The sequence below is a fragment of the Protopterus annectens genome, chromosome 8.part0, assembly GCF_019279795.1.
Source record: "Protopterus annectens isolate FY-2018-M chromosome 8.part0, PAN1.0, whole genome shotgun sequence".
NCBI lineage: Eukaryota > Metazoa > Chordata > Ceratodontiformes > Protopteridae > Protopterus > Protopterus annectens.
Window position 1 is genome coordinate 1420995005 of NC_056741.1, and position 18866 is coordinate 1421013870.

The 18866-nt window shown below is 35.9% G+C and overlaps 1 protein-coding gene across 1 annotated transcript in view; it reads right to left on the bottom strand.

Moving 5' to 3' along the window:
- LOC122808494 overlaps window positions 1-18866 on the bottom strand; it is a 666541-nt gene that overhangs the window by 620588 nt on the left and 27087 nt on the right. Inside the window, exons 5-7 of the mRNA XM_044079450.1 lie at window positions 12813-12970; window positions 11030-11257; window positions 7258-7593 (exon numbers count right to left, since the gene is read on the bottom strand). Of these exons, the coding sequence (XP_043935385.1) occupies window positions 7258-7593; window positions 11030-11257; window positions 12813-12970 (722 nt within the window). The remainder of the gene's footprint in view (window positions 1-7257; window positions 7594-11029; window positions 11258-12812; window positions 12971-18866) is intronic.

Here is an 18866-nt window from a genome sequence, read left to right on the forward strand (position 1 = left end):
TACCCTAACGGAATTGCTGGCAATTTGGACATGATTAATGAGTTGCATGAACTTTTTAACAAAACCAGTTTGGACATTATGAGTATCATGGTTAAATATAATCAGGCCAAAATTGATGAGTTTTTACAGGAGCTGGAATGGATGAATGATAGTATTACAAAGGATTTGATGTCCGATCAATTTTATACTAACTATATAAATATTGTGAATGAAGTGGATAAGAGTTGTGACTTTATCTTTAATAAAAAAACTGTCTAAGTTAGATTGGGACATTTCAGCATATAAATTGGATACGGTTTATCCGCAGTCCAAAGGGAACCAGAGGTGGCGTAGTGTAAAAGCTAATCAGACCAATCGGGATGGAGAAGATGGCAACGTCATAGCAGCAGACAATAAAATTCACCAAAATAGGATGGAGAGCCCTTTAGCAGATGGGCCAAGGTGCTCAGAGAGAATCCGGAACAGGGAAGAATCGTACGAGGGGATAGAGTTTGTTCGGACTGGAGCACGACCAAAAGTTTGGAACCATCCAGTGAAGCCACAAGAAGATGCATGGAGATTGAGGTAATTTCATTAAATGAAACTATGGATCATCATACTTCTGCTTATATGTGCTTTTTTGAGACTGAGTGTGACAATAACATTGGTACCGGCGCGGTTGTGCCAGCAACCAATATTAGTCTGGATGTATTTTTTGATTCCAAGGATAATGAAAGAGAAGAAAATTGAGTTGTAGATTCTTATTCAGTAGCTTGTAACAAAGAAAGTGTTTTTTTAGAACTGGATAATGACTTTGATTTGCAATGCATTTCGAATATTGGGGAAGACCGGGATTTGCTGTTAGATTTAACTATACATCCGGTTCAAGAAGAATATGTTTCTTCACTGTCCGAAGACGCTTTATTTTTGGAAGGGGTTTTAAAACATCAGACTGTAATGCCAAGTGATTGTGCTGATTATGGGATTGTTGAATATTCTAACTTGGACAATTATAATTTAAATTGTATGTCGTTGGTTGATGGGTCAAATCCTGATTTTTGTACTCATAACCAAACATATGGGGGGGTGAATTTTGTGATCGGAAATTTACAGGCACAGCCACATGATTATGTGCTCGCTTCAAACGAAGCGACTATTGATTTGAATAACACTAATATTAGTTTATCTATTATGTTAGATTTAAGTGAGGCAGGGGTACAATCACAAAGTGGATTTTTAAGTCATCCTCATGTGTTACAAAATCAAGTGCATGATTTTAAATTATATAATTATTCCTATTATGTTTTTCGTGAGGAGCATGTGGATTTGTTTTCCAAGGGCTTTACATATGTACCTTGTAGAAAAGGAAATTTAGTGGATACGATTATAGACTTGAAATTATTTGTGCGCAAAATGAATTTAAGGGCCTTTTTTGGTAACAAGAGTGGTACAGATAAACAAGGAACCTTGTCAAAACCTAGTACATTTAATCCACCCATGAATACATTGGTAGAATTATTTGAAAAAATGTGTGAAATGGAGATTAGGGAATATTTTAAACAACATTTTAGGTACACACCCGTTAACTTGACTGAAAATGAGACAAAATTAATTCAAGAGATATTAAGTATTGATAATATTCGAATAATGAAGCCGGACAAAGGCAATGGGGTAGTGATTGTAGACAATAATGATTATGTGAACATTATGATGTCTATGTTACATGATGATGCATATACCCAAGTTAGTTTGAATGAAATTAATATTGCTTTTAAAAAATTAGATCTTATGTTAGATGATATGTTGTATCAAGTAGAAATAACTGAAAAGGAATTTGAATTCATGTCTAATGCACACCCAGTAATCAGTAATATTTTGGGGATTCCAAAAATCCATAAGGGATTAGATAATGTTACTTTTAGACCTATAGTTAATGGAAAGCGTAGTAAAACTTGCTTTATTAGTCAATTTATTGACTACCATATGAAACAAGAATTAAAATCTTTTCCTTATATTTCCAAGGATTCTTGGGATTTTTTACAGAAGGTTAGGGATATTAAGGTGAATAATGATATTGTAGTTTTGACTATAGATGTGTGCAATTTGTTTACAAATTAGAACCAAACAAAAACAAACTGCAAACTGTTGAAGAAACGGACAGCACACGATAAGAGAGCTGGAAACACAAATTTAATATTCCACAAGTAAAAACCAAGTGATAGTAAGCGCTTTCGGCAGGTTCAAATAACCCGCCTTTTGTTTACAGTTATCCCACATGAAGTGGGTCTTACTTGGTTACAACATCAGTTATGGTCCACGGGTGTGTATGAACAAGATAAGATTAATACATATATTAGATTGATGGAAACAGTGTTAACTAACAATTATATGTTTTTTGAAGGGCACTATTTTAAACAGTGTACTGGAGTAGCCATGGGGGCCGCTTGTGCCCCCACTTAGGCAAATTATATCATGGCTTTTTGGGAACAACAGTATGTGTTTGACAGTGTGTATTTTGATAGTATTAGGATGTATACATGATATCTGGATGACATTTTTATTGTGTGGGAGGGTGAGATTGATAAGTTGGTAAATTTTATCAGTTACATTAATAATACGGTTGAATTTTTAAAATTTACTTATGAGTATACTTTGGATACTATCACCTATTTAGATGTAAGACTGACATTGGATAGAGCTTCCATGAATATCAAATCTAGTATATATAGGAAGGTTACTTTTCCCAATTCGTATTTGCAATATAATAGTTGGCATCCTAATCATCAAGAAAGAGGAATAATAAAAGGCCAAATGGTCAGAGCTGCTCGGATGGTTAGTGATAACCAAGGGTTTGTGGATGAGTTGAATTATATGATAGGACTCTTTACGAACAGGGGGTACCCAAGGGATTTATGTACGGAATTATTTTCTGAAATTAAACATAAAAGGGATTCAGGTATATATACACCTATTCTTGGTAATCATAATGTAGTGCAGAAAACAATTCATTCTATGAATAAGGATAGGGTGGGGAATGTCCTTTTTTGTTTATTTCACCCTTTAATGGTGATTCAGAATGGTTGGTTAATATGATTAAAAAGAACTGGGGTATTTTACACCTGAATAACAACACTGGTATTGAATGGGGTTCCAGCCCTAAATTTGTTTTTAGGAAGGATTGTGCATTCAAGGATATATTCGAAAGATGCTCTAACTCGAAGATTTTAGAGACTAATAGAATTATTGGTAATTTTAAATGTGTCAGATGTTCTATTTGTGCACATATCATGGCCACAGGTAATAATTTTACCGTTAATAAATACAATATTTATATTTCAGGCCATTATGATTGTTTTTCCAAAAATGTGGTTTATGTTGCTAAATGCCAACAATGTCTGGCATTTTATATAGGGAAACATGTAGAAATTTTAGAGAAAGAGTAAGAGAGCATCTTTTGGATATTAAGCATTTAAAATCCACTAATGCATTAGCCAGGCATGTAGCCAGTAATCCAACTCATGAATTCAAATTTTGTGTGGTGCAACAAATTAAATATGATCCACAGGGGAAAATTTTGGATATTCATCTTGATTTATGTGAACTTAGATGGCAGATTAGGTTGGATGCACACAAATACCCTGGTTTAAATGATTATTGTTCTATTAAACATTTTTAAGGTTAAAATACATCACAGGGTAGTTGTGTATGATTTTGCATTCAATATGGTAAAAATTCAAGTATATAATATACATATATATATATATATATATATATATATATATATATATATATATATTATTTAATTAATGTTTATTCTTATATATATTAATGTTTTTAGGATAAATATTTTAACACATTTTGAGTATCACATTGTTCACACATTTTTATATATTTATATTTTTAATGTATAAGAAGTGAATTTTAAGATTAATTGTTTTATTAAGGGGTGTGGCTTGTGTTAATATAAATAGGTTAGTATGGATTTGGTATGTATTCTGAAGAAGTCTTTAACAAGGACGAAACCTAGGTCAATTCTGTTTGTTTTAAGTCATTGCTTTATTGAATAAATTCTTTTCGGTTTTGGACCACGTTTTTCCTTTGGATTTTCTTAATGTCACAGCTTAGGCCAAGCGTTTTTTTCCCTAGAAAAAAAAATTGCTGACCTGAGCTTTCACTACTGCTTTATTGTTAACAGTTTTCTTATGATATACATACAGTCCTTTTATAATTGCTACCATTCTGGCTGAGTCTTAAAGTCCTTGTATATCTCTGTCAGGGCATTGCAATCAATTCAATTGACAAATGCACAGTAACAGAGTGCAGCTTCAACCGTTCTAAAAGAGAATAACTTCACCAGTAGCACACTCTATAAACAGTATAGTTTTTAGGGTTTTTTCTGGGGTCTAAATGTTGTTAATATTACTAGTACTTTTGGTTTGTTACTGACATTTAATGTAAATTTTATTGTAGGTCTAAATTGTTCAGATGTATTCAGGTTTTCATGGTATAACAGTCAGTCTACTAGTACAGAAAAATCTTCAATAGTTTTTTTTTTTTAGGATCAGTCTGAAACACTCATTTTCTTAAAGCAGTAGATAAGTAGTTTTGAATTTATCTTTTGCTACCATTTCTATATTTTATTATGCTCACCCGTCAATCTAACCATTAATTATAGATATGTATTAAGTTACTTAATTGTGACCTTACTGTTTTCTTATGAGCAAATATCCAAACATGGACATTTTGAATGTGAGGTAATACCATCTCTGGCAACAAAAGCCTTTTAATGTTATCATTTTCATGGTAATCATTCTCCTCCATATATTTCTTAAGGTGGTAAGCTATTTTTCAGATCTTCCTCTGCGGGGGGGGGGGGTTTAGGATGGGACTGCAATTGTCTTGGCTACATGACGATTATTACTTTGGCTTCAGCAATTGCCCTACTGTAGTAATCTTGGAGCATGGGTCCACACAACAGTTCACAAAAACTGCTACTCACAGAAAAAAAAATAAATGTCAGCACACCAGAAGACTCCCTGTCTTTATTAATATGAGTGAATTACAATCATGTTGCTAGCATTAGCTCTGACGACTTTGGCTATATTAATTTTTGCCATCAATGCCCACCATATCCCCCTGATGTGGAAAATGTATGCATCTAAGATAACCAGTTTTTTAGTAAAATAATGCAATTTATTACATACAAGTGCGATAACAGATTTTTCCAAACAAAAATAAAGTATTGTGGTTTTAGTTAAAATTCATTGTCAATGCCTTCAATCTTAGAATGCTTAGAAAGGGTCTCTGGTAGTAGTTCTGTCTGGACCCTTTGTGTCAGGAATATTTCCCAGCATATTCTCCAATGTTTTTCTTTGCTTCAGTCTCCTAGTGCCACTGATCCGGATATTAAGCTCCATTTACCAAGAGCAATCATTCTCTGCCTGTGCTTGTCTCAGGTCTATGTTTATATTACTGAAAAATATAATTCAACAAACCTGTTCTTACTAATAAAGGATAGATTTCTCCCTAAACTTAAAGTAAGAGATATAACTAAAAAAACACTATTTTTCAAGAAAACAGCAAACTATACATTTCTGGGTCACAAGCATTATTTATATCACTATTTACATATTTTGGATCACTATGTACTATTCTGTTTGATGAGAACAACCACACTCTGCTACACTACTTGTATCTGTTTATCTACTTTTAGGGCTACTGCACTGGGACAGTTCAATGGACCCCCCCCAAAAAAGTATAGACGTAAGACGAAAAACAAAATAGGTAGCATATCTTGATTATCTCTGTCTTATTTACGTTTTTACATCATTTTAATGGTTTCCATTATTTTCTAATGAAAGCAAAAGAAAAGAAAGAAAGAACACTGTAATGTATCAGTTGTTGTGTCTTTCGGCTTTTCCCGGTTAGGGGTCGCCACAGCGGAACTCCGGTCCGCTAATGATTGGCAGTAGATATTTACGTGCCGAGTTGCCAGCTCTGACGCACAACCTTCAACGAAGGTACGCCCATTCACATATGTCTCCACACAGAAGACGCTTGAGCTGAGAATCAAACAGGACAGCGTCCTATTGTGAGGCGACAACGCTACCGCAGCACCACCACCGCAGTATACCGTAATGTATCAGTACAAAAGTATATTCTCAGAACACTTATCTGTGAACTGCCAATCAGATTCCATTCTTTGAATGTAAAGGCTGTTGTACATTACTTGTAGCACATAATATACATATAATTAGAACTCATAAATCAAGCAAAGAAGCGTGTACTGCAAGTAGTTAGCTTTACATTTGGGAACAGCCGAAAGAGAAGAAGAATCATGGGCTTATCCTGAACACACACACACCCACATACACACACACACACACACACACACACACACACACACACACACACACACACACACACACACACACACACACACACTCACACACACACACACAAAAACAGAATAGTTTCCTTTACTGTCACTAAATCTTAGATAACATTTCACTTAAATTTGGTCCGGTTATCAGGGACTACTTTGGTATATACATGAATAACAGAAATTCCTTTGACCACTAAGCCTTTACGGTGGTTAGAAAATCCTGCCATGCACAACCTATCCTTCATGGTCCAGGTTATAGTGATGCTTTATTCATCCTTTATCATGTCTATCACTGAATATAATGCACAATTTGGCATGTACCTCCCTAAGCATCTAATTCAGCTTGAGAGACCTCAACATTTCCTCACTTAATCTTTGTAAACATATATGTACCAATGAACTATTACTATATTATAATGCTAGACATAAACAGATTTTTCTGCTACAGGCAGGTAGATTTTGCTACCATTAAATACAAGTATCTAAACAACATTAATTCCCATGCATGTACAGTTACAGTACAGGTTCTGTGGATTACTGGGAGTGTGGGTGGTTTACTAATATCCTTTAAGGTGGTGTACAGTGGTGTGTGGTGAGAGATGGACTCCAGCTATTAATGTTAATTGTCCCAAAGCTATAGGGTATGAGGAATGTTTGAGTGCCATATGTCCCAAGAGTAAAATGAAAAACATTATATACATACATGACATTCTTAATGTCTGTCCTTCATTCTGCAGAATTTTTTTCTAAAATTAATAAACTGAAATATGATCAACCATTATGTCTCAAATGTGTTCATTATTGCTAAATAACATATACTTTAGTCAGTGTGAACTCTGAATTAGCCTTGAAATATAATTACTAAGCAGAGGATGAATGGTAATTACAGTTACCTGTAAATGGATCCAGGCTGACTCCAAGTATAGGAACACTGTGGTTACTTCTTTTATCAATCATTATGCCTCCAATTTCTATAGGTGCCACCAAGTTTGTAACAGGACTGACATAGGTTCCTCCCACTGGATATACAAGGCCTGTCTGAGGATGAATCGTAACTGCCAAGATTGGTACAGGAATTCCTGTCACTGGATCCTGCATAGGGCCGTCTAGTTTCATTTCGCAACCAAGGCGAAGACTTTTCAGTTGAGTTTTTGTAGGCAAGCCAGTATCAGGACATACAGGATATGGTATAAAGGGGATAATTTGCACATCACTTGAATATGATTCACCTAAATAAATAAAAATTATAAAAAATGTGTTGTTATAGAAGTTCATCATACTTCATTATTGTACCCATAACTTTCATACCTGTATACAAATGATGCACAGTAGGTCCTTTCAATTTTCAGGGTAATTGAAATGAACATGAAATTAATAATGTTACCCTAGTGGTATCAACAGTTTGTGTACGCGCGCGTGTGTGTGTGTGTGTGTGTGTGTGTGTGTGTGTGTGTGTGTGTGTGTGTGTGTGCGTGTGTGTGTGTATGTGTATTAATCTTATTTATCAGTAGCACTTTTTGTACACATATAGCAATCATTTTTGTAGATAAGTAACAGATTATAACACTGACTTCCAATTACTTGTTGCAAAAACACAGCTTACATGATTGTCATCAATTCATTGGTAAATGGCCCGTTTAGAATTCCTGCTAATTCATTAGTTATTTAACGCAACCACAGCAAAAAGCTATTGACAATTCACAAAACCTTTCAAAACAAATAATTCAAGGATTAAGCCATAATTTTTAGTGTGTCATGCTATTCCTCAACTAGCCAGTAAGACAGCTATGGTAAATGATGATTGCCTGTGGTTGAATTACATAGGAAGATTTAATTTAACTTCATTTGGAACCTGACCATTCCATATCAGGTTGAAGTCCTCCAGAATCACAAACAGTGACTTTAAAGTGTGTGTGTTTGGGTGGGGGGGGGGGGGTGTTGAGTTTTGCATATCTATACAAAAAAGTCAACCGCACATGCCATGATATAAATTCCAGAGCCATCCATACTTTTAAATGTGAGAAAGCAGATTAACATGTATTTGTGCACTACCATGGCATTGCTTACTACACTATTCCACTGAGAAGGAGAATATAATGTTAGCACAGGAATACTTATTTTCAAAAGGGATAAAACACTGGTTTTAAATAATCCACTGCAGAATGTCAGGAACCCTTGTTTATCAGTGGAGCAGACTGGATTTATTGAAAGACGATGTTCTGACTCCACTGAAAAATAACAGTGTTTGGCAAACTCACCATTCACATATGAGTGAGACAGCTTTTAATGAATTATTGTAACATTTCACAACTCTATAGGTTGACTATAATGATCTCATAATTCAGGAAAATCTGATTTCTTGGCTCTTGTTCAGTTAAATACATTTCCAAGATCAACATTTTTTTCAAAAATAGCTTCTCAGAAAGTAACTGAAATTATGCTTTGGTATTATATATTTTGAACTGCATTTGAACTGCAATGGATATTCATAATAGGTGTGTACTAGGCTAATGGCCCTGGAGCCTTTACAAGCCTAGCCCATAGAAGTGCCCTGGCATCGTGCTGCCCGTTGTTAGTTCCCAGTGCCTCTATCAAGTAGTGCCACTGAAGTGATCCCCGGGGTGAACTTTCTATTTCCATCCACTCATCAAGATTTCTCTTGAAGAGGTCTAGTGAGGTGCTCTACTTGACATGTATGGGAAGTCTATTTCAGAGCATGGTCAGTCTCTGGGTTATAAATGTGTGCCTCCAGCATGTTCTGTTGATTGTGGTATTGAGGCTGAGGTCTCTGGAGCGTGTGGTGTGGAGGGATTGGGATTTCTTTAGATGTAGTATTTCTAACAGAGCTGGGTCAGACATGGCTTTGTAAGTGAAGCAGAGATCGCCTCTTAGTAGATGACATGAGACAGAGAATAGCTGCAGTTTTTTTAGTCTGTCCATGTACGACATGTGTTTAAGGCCTATGATTCTCTTTGTGAGGTACTTTTCTGGCCTTTCCAGCTGTTGCATGTGTCTAGTAAAGTACATGCTAAATGAGGCATAATACTCGATGATTGGCTTAATGAGGGAAGAATAGAGAGAGATGAGGACCTCTTTCTTCCTGAATGCAAAATCCTTGGCAATGAGATGTGCCACATAGAAGGACTTTCTGATCACAGTGGCAATGTGTTAGTTGAAGGAGAGGTTGCTGCCAACCAGTGTCCCTAGATCTCTTATAACACCTTCAGTGTTCAGTGGACTCCCATCAATGTGGTAATTAGTAGGAACTGAGTTTTTCCCAATGGGGATGATGACACATTTTTTGGCAAGGCCATGGTTTCGACACCAGTCATTGATCTCAGTGACGTCTTTCTGTAGGATGTCTACATCACTTAAGGAGTTAATAATGGCTCCCAGATTGCAGTTGTCTGTGGACTTGGTCAGCCGGAGTCCCTCTGTGTTGGCCTGGACTTCTGAGAAGTAGATGCCAAACAGGAGAGGACCCAGGACCAATCCCTGTGGTACTCCACTTGTGACTGGTTGGCAGTCTGACTTGGGGTCTACTACTTTCACACTGGGGATTCTATCTGTATGCCAATTTGCAACCCACTTTCTTTACAAAGACATAATTAATTTAAATATATAACTAAGGACATTTCCATCATTTTAAAGGGCAGAAGAGGCTAGATGAACTTAATTATTAGCTGTTATATGATTCTAAACAAAACAGATACACATTCAATGATAAAGCCACCACAAATATTATTTCCAAAATATCCAAAGGAATTAGGCATTTGATCTCAGACTAAAATATCGGGATCATATTATGGATAGAACACAATTTGTGAATAGTAGAGAAATAGAATGCCTAAATTAAATTCATAAATATAACTTTATAGCATAGGCTATAAAGTAATATCTATCTATCTATCTGTCTATCTATCTATCTATCTATATATCTATCTATAAACAGATATTTAGATATATAGATATATATGTAGAGAGTGTGTATATTGTCTGAAGGATGCCAGATTACTTAATGACTATGAATGTATGGAGATGTATTTGCCTGGAAGCCATGATTTAATTTTTTAAGGTTTATTACATTGATCTGTTTTTTCTTTTGGGAGGGTAATTTTAATGCTGACCTAATGTTTGCTCGTTTGGAAATATTTAAAAAAAAAATGGAACTAGACAAAAGATGTTCTTCTACCAATTAGGGATTCAAGGACAATTCATGTATTTTAGCAGTTTATAAACTGATTTTGTTTTTAAACCATTACAATACTGTGACGTTTATAATTCATATGTTCAAATTAAGTGGCAAGATTAGGATATAAAGAAGCACTAGAAAAATAGAAATATGTGCTATCTATAGTATATAAAGTAAGTTTATTTGCAGACTCAGCATAGGTCATCAATGTAAATTTAATAAAATTGTCATGTGGAAAATTAAATAAAGGCCTGTTTTACATACCTCAACAACATACATAGCCACTGATAATAAAGTGATAATGTATATTAGGTAAGAAAACAAAATTAAACCACATACAAAGTATAATGTAATTGCATCTTCACACAAGGCATAATTCATTAAATAAAATTCTAAAAATATACATGAGATAGAGGAGTTTTTTGAAATCAGCAGACAATCCCAGCATCCCCTGAGTTATAAACCTTACTTACCTGTGGTAGAATCTGTTGTGAAGACTACTTTTGATCTCTCTGAGTCATACCCCACATTACCAGATATGGGGAGAACTTTTCCAGTCTGGGGATGCACAGCATAACCAGTTGGTGCTGCTAATGTGGACTCCTTGGTCAGAAGCAAAACGGATGCTGAATTAGGGATAAGAAGTCCAGTTAAAGGGTCTATGGAGATTAGATCAGATGTCTTCGGAGATCCATCAGGTGCTGGAAGCAAAATGAGTCCACATCTAATTATGATGTTATAGTTTCAGAAAAAAAAATGCTTAGTAAGCCAAATCTAATTTTCTATTTATTTCTGCATTGTATGAATAAACACTTTATCTTTTATACAGACTCATAAAAGTATCTGAAATTAAAGAAAAAAAAGCTACAGCATTGCTTAAGTTGTTTGATTTTTTTTTTATGTCAGCATGGACAAACAAGGTTTCAAGAATTAAAAATCATTTCTTTATAGCTCATTGGTAGCTACAGGGAGAAAAGTATTAATAAGATGCAGAAATTGTCCCTTCCAGGACAAGAATAAGGGGGACAAAGTTGTACGTTGCCCTGGATGCAGGCATACCAACAGGTTTAAAACTGGATTTCCATTTATTAGATTTGTTTTTTTTTCTTTGCTGAAATTGTATAACAGTGTACCTCGTTCAAAATGCCATAATAACAGTATCTTACTATCTATGTTTTTGTTTACCACAAAAACCGAATCATATTTAAATGAAAGTGTTATCATTCAAAAGAATGCCCAGATTTCTACACGGAGTTCTTCTTTATTGTATTTATTTATTCTTTATTTTATGTCTCTTTTAGAGCATCAAAAGTATTTTGCATTTAAGAAAGTAATGTAATAGGAAATATTTGAATATTCACCATGTCTGCAAAATACAGGACATAGGTTATCTCTGTCTTGACTGCACTGCTTAAGAACTCCACTACAGAAGCCTATTTTGGTAGAAATGAGGTGTTAGCTCCCTATAAGGATGTCTAGGAGTATACACAATGCATAAAAGGTGTTGTAACTGGAAATGCACACAAAAGCAAAGTACAGGAAAAGACCTTGTCTGGATCTATGCAGAGAGGGATGCCCTGACAGTGACCCAGGTTAATGGGGGTTTGCCTGGCAGCCTTGTTACTGGAGAATGCAAGCAGGGAGTAGGAGGGAAGGGCCATAGCCCACTCATCTTATGGTAGGTAGTGGGATGCATTTCTTCACACTCAGTGGTACACTGTATGCTGAAATGTCTCAGATGCAAACCATGGAAACCACCATTCTTGCTGCCTAGGGAACAGTCATTGTAATAGTGATGGGGCATCGCACATGATTTCCCCAGAGGCTTACCAGATGTAGACAGATGTTCCTTGCTGACTCTTACCCTAGTGCTAGGGAACAAATTATCTGTTGAATGACAGCAGTGGCACAAAGTTGAAAAAATAAAAGATACAGGTATATATTTTAGTAATATGCACTGCTCAAACAATATGATTTGACACATTAATGAGAACTTAGGAGGTGCATTTAAAAAATACTAGCCCAATGTGTGACCATTTCTTCCTAAATAATTACAGAGCAATTAATGACATAGCACAGGTACATTCAGGACCAGAAAAAAAAAAAACTACTTATTAATCTATACTTCAAATCTTGTTACCAAATGATCCACTCTAAACAGCAACAGTTCTTGTTTGGCTTGTCATGATAATGACTTTGTTTTTCAATTCATAACTAGAAAAATTATTTAATAAATAAATGATTTAATGGACTTACCTACTAGTTCCTCTTTAGTAACTACTTGCACCGTCTCCTTGTTTATTAGTCTTGCTCCTGTTCCATCTCCCAAAAGCCCCCAAGCCTTTAGCCGCTGGCATTCTTTGGTGACAGCCGTGCTCATACTGAGGATAAGTGCACTTGTTCGCTCTGCAATTCTGAAACACTTTGTCTTATTACACATTATATATGAATGAGAATACTATAGAATTATCTGTTTTTCAGTGTTTACATGAACAATAATTACAATACAGGCTGGAGTAGGAGTGGTGGACAATGAAGGTGACACCTGTTGTGTTGGGGCAGGAAGTGACTTGTTTAGTGCTAGTTTGCCCCTCCTATGATTGGCTTTATTTCTACATTACAGTCATTAATGGAGAACAGAAGCTCTAGCTCAGGTATGTAAACTTAGAGACTATTAAGGTAGGTCATCTGCAGTTGTATGTGTGTGCCATACCTCTCAATCTCAAATCATGACAATGCCAAAAATAATGGGGAGACAGAGGCCCAAAATCAGGGACAAATTTGTAGTGCTGTTCTTATAGACTTAAAAAGTATATAGAAAAACAGATTTTGGATTAGCATCCATTTTCTGAAGGATATGAGGTCTGAAACTCAAATGTATGTCATTATTTAGTGACTTCAGTCTTCAGTGATTTTCAAGAAAATCACAAATTTTATGGAGAAGAGACCAAAAATCTGAGGCAAAAAGCAGGACATTATGCAAAAATATAAACAGCTGAGAGGTATTGTGTGTGTGGTAATGCATGCATGAACAGTAGGGTTTGCCACTTAACACCATTTGAGGAAAGTGAGTTGAAGAACATGGAAAATGGAAAAGGCACTCCTACCATTTATAATGTAAAGGAACATGCCTACTTCCTCTTCATATTACTGTGCAGATTGAAGATGGACACTGGAACATGACAAATGGTGAAAAATAACATGAAAAACAAACCGAGTAATAATCATTTAATTTTTTAAATTTAGATCTGCCGTGCACAGATGCACATATTATTGGCAAATACAGGCAAATAACAACTGAGTCGGAGAATTAAGCACCTCAAAGAACCAACAACAGTAAAGTCCAATAATCCAACAATGAGGTAGCAAACATGGTCTTGATGGAGCACACTGAAACGTTAATATAAAGCAAATAAAACAAAAGATGTAAGCATTTTCTCATTTGTTCCTAGACGTTTCAGTTTGCCCCCCTGCTTTTATGTAGTAGAGAGCTTGTGTTTGTGCGTGGGGAGGAAGGTGTATGTGTGTGTGTGTGTGTGTGTGTGTGTGTGTGTGTGTGTGTGTGTGTGTGTGTGTGTGGAGTAGAAGTGCGAAATTCAAAATCTCCGGTGTGTGAGATTTTGAATTTCGCACTTCTGAGTTTTCATTGTTTTAAGATTTCGACTTTATAGCCTCGAAATACTGAATTTCGACATTTCAGTATTTTGAGGATATAAAGTGAATATATATATATATATATATATATATATATATATATATATATATATTTATTTATATCAGCCCTGTATCTGGATTGAATTGGGTAATGTTTGACAGATGAACAGAACAGCTGATTGTTGCTACAGAAGTGAAGGAAGTAAAGATATCTGTGTAGCAGGGAATGAAGCAGGGGTGCAAGGGGGCTTGCTCCATAGAACATTGATTTTGGATTTGCATACTCAAAAGTTTATGTCTTGGAGAATGAGTATTGTAAAGTTAATCTTTTGAGAGTGATGAACTTTAATCAACTTACATATTGCTATACATATATATATATATATATATATATATATATATATATATATATATATATATATATATATATATATATATATATATATATATATATATATATATATATATATATATATATACATGGGTCTACTTTGTAATTTTGAAATACTGAAATCTCAAATTTCAGTATTCCGAAACCACAAAGCCGCAAACACACAACCGCGAAATTCAAAATCCCGTACCCACGCTACACATAGAGTACACATATAAACATACACAACCCCCCCCCACAATCAAACAAACTCATCTAAACTACAAATAAGCAGGGGGGCAAGTCCCGCTGCACCCCCTCACTTATATATTCTAAATCCGAGATTGCACAAACAATAACACAAACGAAACTCACACACACACACACACATCTTACAGTCCCTCAAACACATAACAGTCACAACACACACTTACACACTAAACCCCTAACCAACATACTTACACACACAAACTTACCAAAATTAAACCCAAACATCCACATTCCATACCACCAGAAGCAGAAATTCAAAATATCCGTGCTTCGGTAGTTTGAATTTCGCACTTCTGCTGGTTTCGGAAATGTGAGTATTCGGCTTTCTTTACTCAAAATACTGAAATTCGAGATTTCAGTATTTCGAGTTTACAAAGTGGACCCATATATATATATATATATATATATATATATATATATATATATATATATATATATATATATATATATACATACACACACACACACACACACACACACACACACACACACACACACACACACACACACACACACACACACTCATATATATGTCAGCAAGTGCTTGTTACAATAAAAACTCCCAAATGTTGGCATCTATTTTATTGACAAAACAGATGACAGACAGGTGTGCAAGGCCTGGGGATATAATTCTACCCCAGAGAGTATGTGATCTTAGAGTTAGTATATATAATTATTGGCGGGGGGTTGTTTGCATGTTCCAATGTTCTGCCTCAGAGTGGGTGAGCTAGATTGTCTATCTTTTTTATTTGTATTATGCTTGTCTGGTCAATGTTTTAGTTCCAATTTGCTGACGTTTAGACTTACTTCAGTATATCCATCCATATAGTTATACACGCATATAGGGTCAACTCCAAGCATCCAGCTCCCAAGCACTCAAAAGTCTAATTTTTCAAAGCCAGGGACTCAAGTGTGTTATGGCTTGCACAGATTGCTACTACTCCTTGAACTTGACTACATATTCTGGTGAGGTGCAGCATCCATATTGTGTGACTGGAGCTGTCTCACCTCACCTGACCACTGTAGCCAAGTTCGGGCAGTTTAAGTATAGCAGCCACATGTAGGGAGTGTGAGGAGATGGTAACGTAGGGCAGGGCATCACAGCAGTTTAGGGGAATTTAGGTTTAGGGAGAAGGAGGGTAATTTTATGTTTAGGGAGTTGGGGGGGGGGGGGTTAGATTTATGGTGCAGAAAGAGAATTTAAGGTTAAGGAACCAGAGTGGAGTTTTAGGTTTTAAGAGTGATCAGGAACTTTAGGTTTAGCTAGCACATAGTGAGTGCAACCAAGTAAGAGTGTTAAGGTCATCATTAGGACTCTAGTATGCCTATGAAGTTCAGCAGGGTTGAGTAGTGGGATATATATACTAACTCCAGGATCGCACTACAGTGGGGAAAAGGCCATATACCTTTTACTTGCCTTACAGTACTCTACACAGTGCCATATATACTAACTGCAGTTCAGTGAAATGAGATTCAGTGAAATGAGTTTTCAGTAATTTGAGTTTTCAGCGAAGTGGTCAAGGTGATAAGAAATTCTGTGAAATGAGATTCAACTAAACAAATTAGACCCATATATATAGGGTCTATATTATAACATCGACTTTTATAAAGTTTGAATGTTATAATATCGAACCAGTTTTGTCAAACGCTGAAAACAGCAAAGGTGCAGGACACTGAATTCTTTCCTAGGGAAAGAATTTGGTGGGCTGTTGCTGTGGCTTCGCTGTTTTCAGCATTCGATATGTTGGAAAGTTATGGGTCGGGTTCAGGTAAGTGTGTGATTGTGTGTAGGTTAGGGTTAGGAGGCGGGTTAGGTGAGTTAGGATTAAGGAGCGGGTCAGGTAAGTGTGCGGTTGTGTGGACGTTAGGGCTAGGGCACGGGTCAGGTAAGGTTGCGATTGTGTGTAGGTTAGGGGATGGGTTAGGTGAGTTAGGGTTAGGCGCAGGTCAGGTAAGTGTGCGGTTGTGTGTAGGTTAGGGTTAGGGGGAGGGTTAGGTGAGTTAGGGTTAGGGCGCAGGTGAGGTGAGTGCGCGATAGTGACGGACCTTAGGGTTAGGGTCGGGTTAAGTTAAGTGGATAGCTAGTAGTGTATATAAAGTTTAGTTTAGGTTTAGGTGTAGGATTTTAAGTGTATGTGTGTGGATTGCTGTTTTTTGTGTGTGTTTGTGTTGTGTGTATGTTTCTCGGAATAGCGATTTTTTTTTCCCTGGGAAAAAAATCGCTATTCTGACTGTTCGATGTTTGCGGATTTCGGTGTTTAGGGTTCAATATTATACCATTCGATCTTTGTAGATTTCGATGTTATAATAGAGACCCTATATATATATATATATATATATATATATATATATATATATATATATAGATATATAGATATAGATATATAGATATATATAGCTATATAGAGAGAGTGATTGGTATATGTGCGCATGTAATGTCTTGCTGCCTCTTAAACATCTGAGAAGTACGTGGATCATTTGAGTCGTGCAACAGTGAGAACTGTAGTGCCAATGTGGGGAAGACATAGCAATTTTCAGAGTTTGGTATCACAGAATACTTTCCCTAGCGTGAGTGATAGCTTGTCAGAGTTAATATATATAAGTAGCAGGAAATAGGTGAGCAAGATGGAAGTGATGCAGGAAATTTTACAATTTGCTTTTTAATTCAGTTCACACTTTAATTTTCAAAGTGTTAAAACTAACAGTATGAGGCCTTGCATCTCAGCTAGGGAGCTATATTGTCCTATGTATACATTGTGCATCCTATGCATTTGGTATACATCCTGAATATCATTTTATCTCTTTTCAACTTAAATTGCTTCTCAGATCTGTGTGCATATAAAATTCTATATACATGTATTGTTTTATTGTTTTTTCTCTCTTGGCATACTATAGAAATTCATTCACTCATGATATCTAGTATATTTGTGAAAAATTAAAAAATTTCGAAATATATGGACATTTGAAAGTAAATATTGTTCTAAGTTTTGTATTGAAGCTTTTCTCTCTGCGCTTTCATTGAAAATGCACATTGCCCAGTCAGGCTATCATGTCAAGTAGAGGAAATAAATAAAGAAAGAAAGAAAGAAAGAAAGAAAATTACATAACAAGATGACATTACTTATTTATAGTGCAATGTCATAACAGTAAATTGTCACAGAGTCAGAAATAGATATATGATATCCATAAGTACATGACTTACAGAAATAAATTAGCATATATCAGAGGAAAGTTTATAAAGAGGTGTGAAACATAAAAAGACACTGACAATGAGTAGAGTAACATACAAGAAAGTTAATAAGGCAATGTGAGAGCAACATACAGGAAAGTGAAAAAGGCAGTGTGAGAGCAACATACAGGAAAGTGAATAGGGTAGTGTGAGAGCAACATACAGGAAAGTGAATAAGGCAGTGTGAGAGCAGCATACAGGAAAGTGAATAAGGCAGTGTGAGAGCAACATACAGGAAAGGGAATAAGGCAATGTGAGAGCAACATACAGAAAAGGGAATAGGGCAGTGTGAGAGCAACATACAGGAAAGTGAATAAGGCAGTGTGAGAGCAACATACAGGAAAGTGAATAAGGCAGTGTGAGAGCAACATACAGGAAAGTGAATAAGGCAGTGTGAGAGCAACATACAGGAAAGTGAATAAGGCAGTGTGAGAGCAACATACAGAAAAGTGAATAAGGCGGTGTGAGAGCAACATACAGGAAAGGGAATAGGGCAGTGTGAGAGCAACATACAGGAAAGGGAATAGGGCAGTGTGAGAGAAACATACAAGAAAGTGAATAAGGCAGTGTGAGAGCAACAAACAGGAAAGTGAATAAGGCAGTGTGAGAGCAACATACAGGAAAGGGAATAGGGCAGTGTGAGAGCAACATACAGGAAAGGGAATAGGGCAGTGTGAGAGCAACATACAGGAAAGTGAATAAGGCAGTGTGAGAGCAACATACAGGAAAGGGAATAGGGCAGTGTGAGAGCAACATACAGGAAAGTGAATAAGGCAGTGTGAGAGCA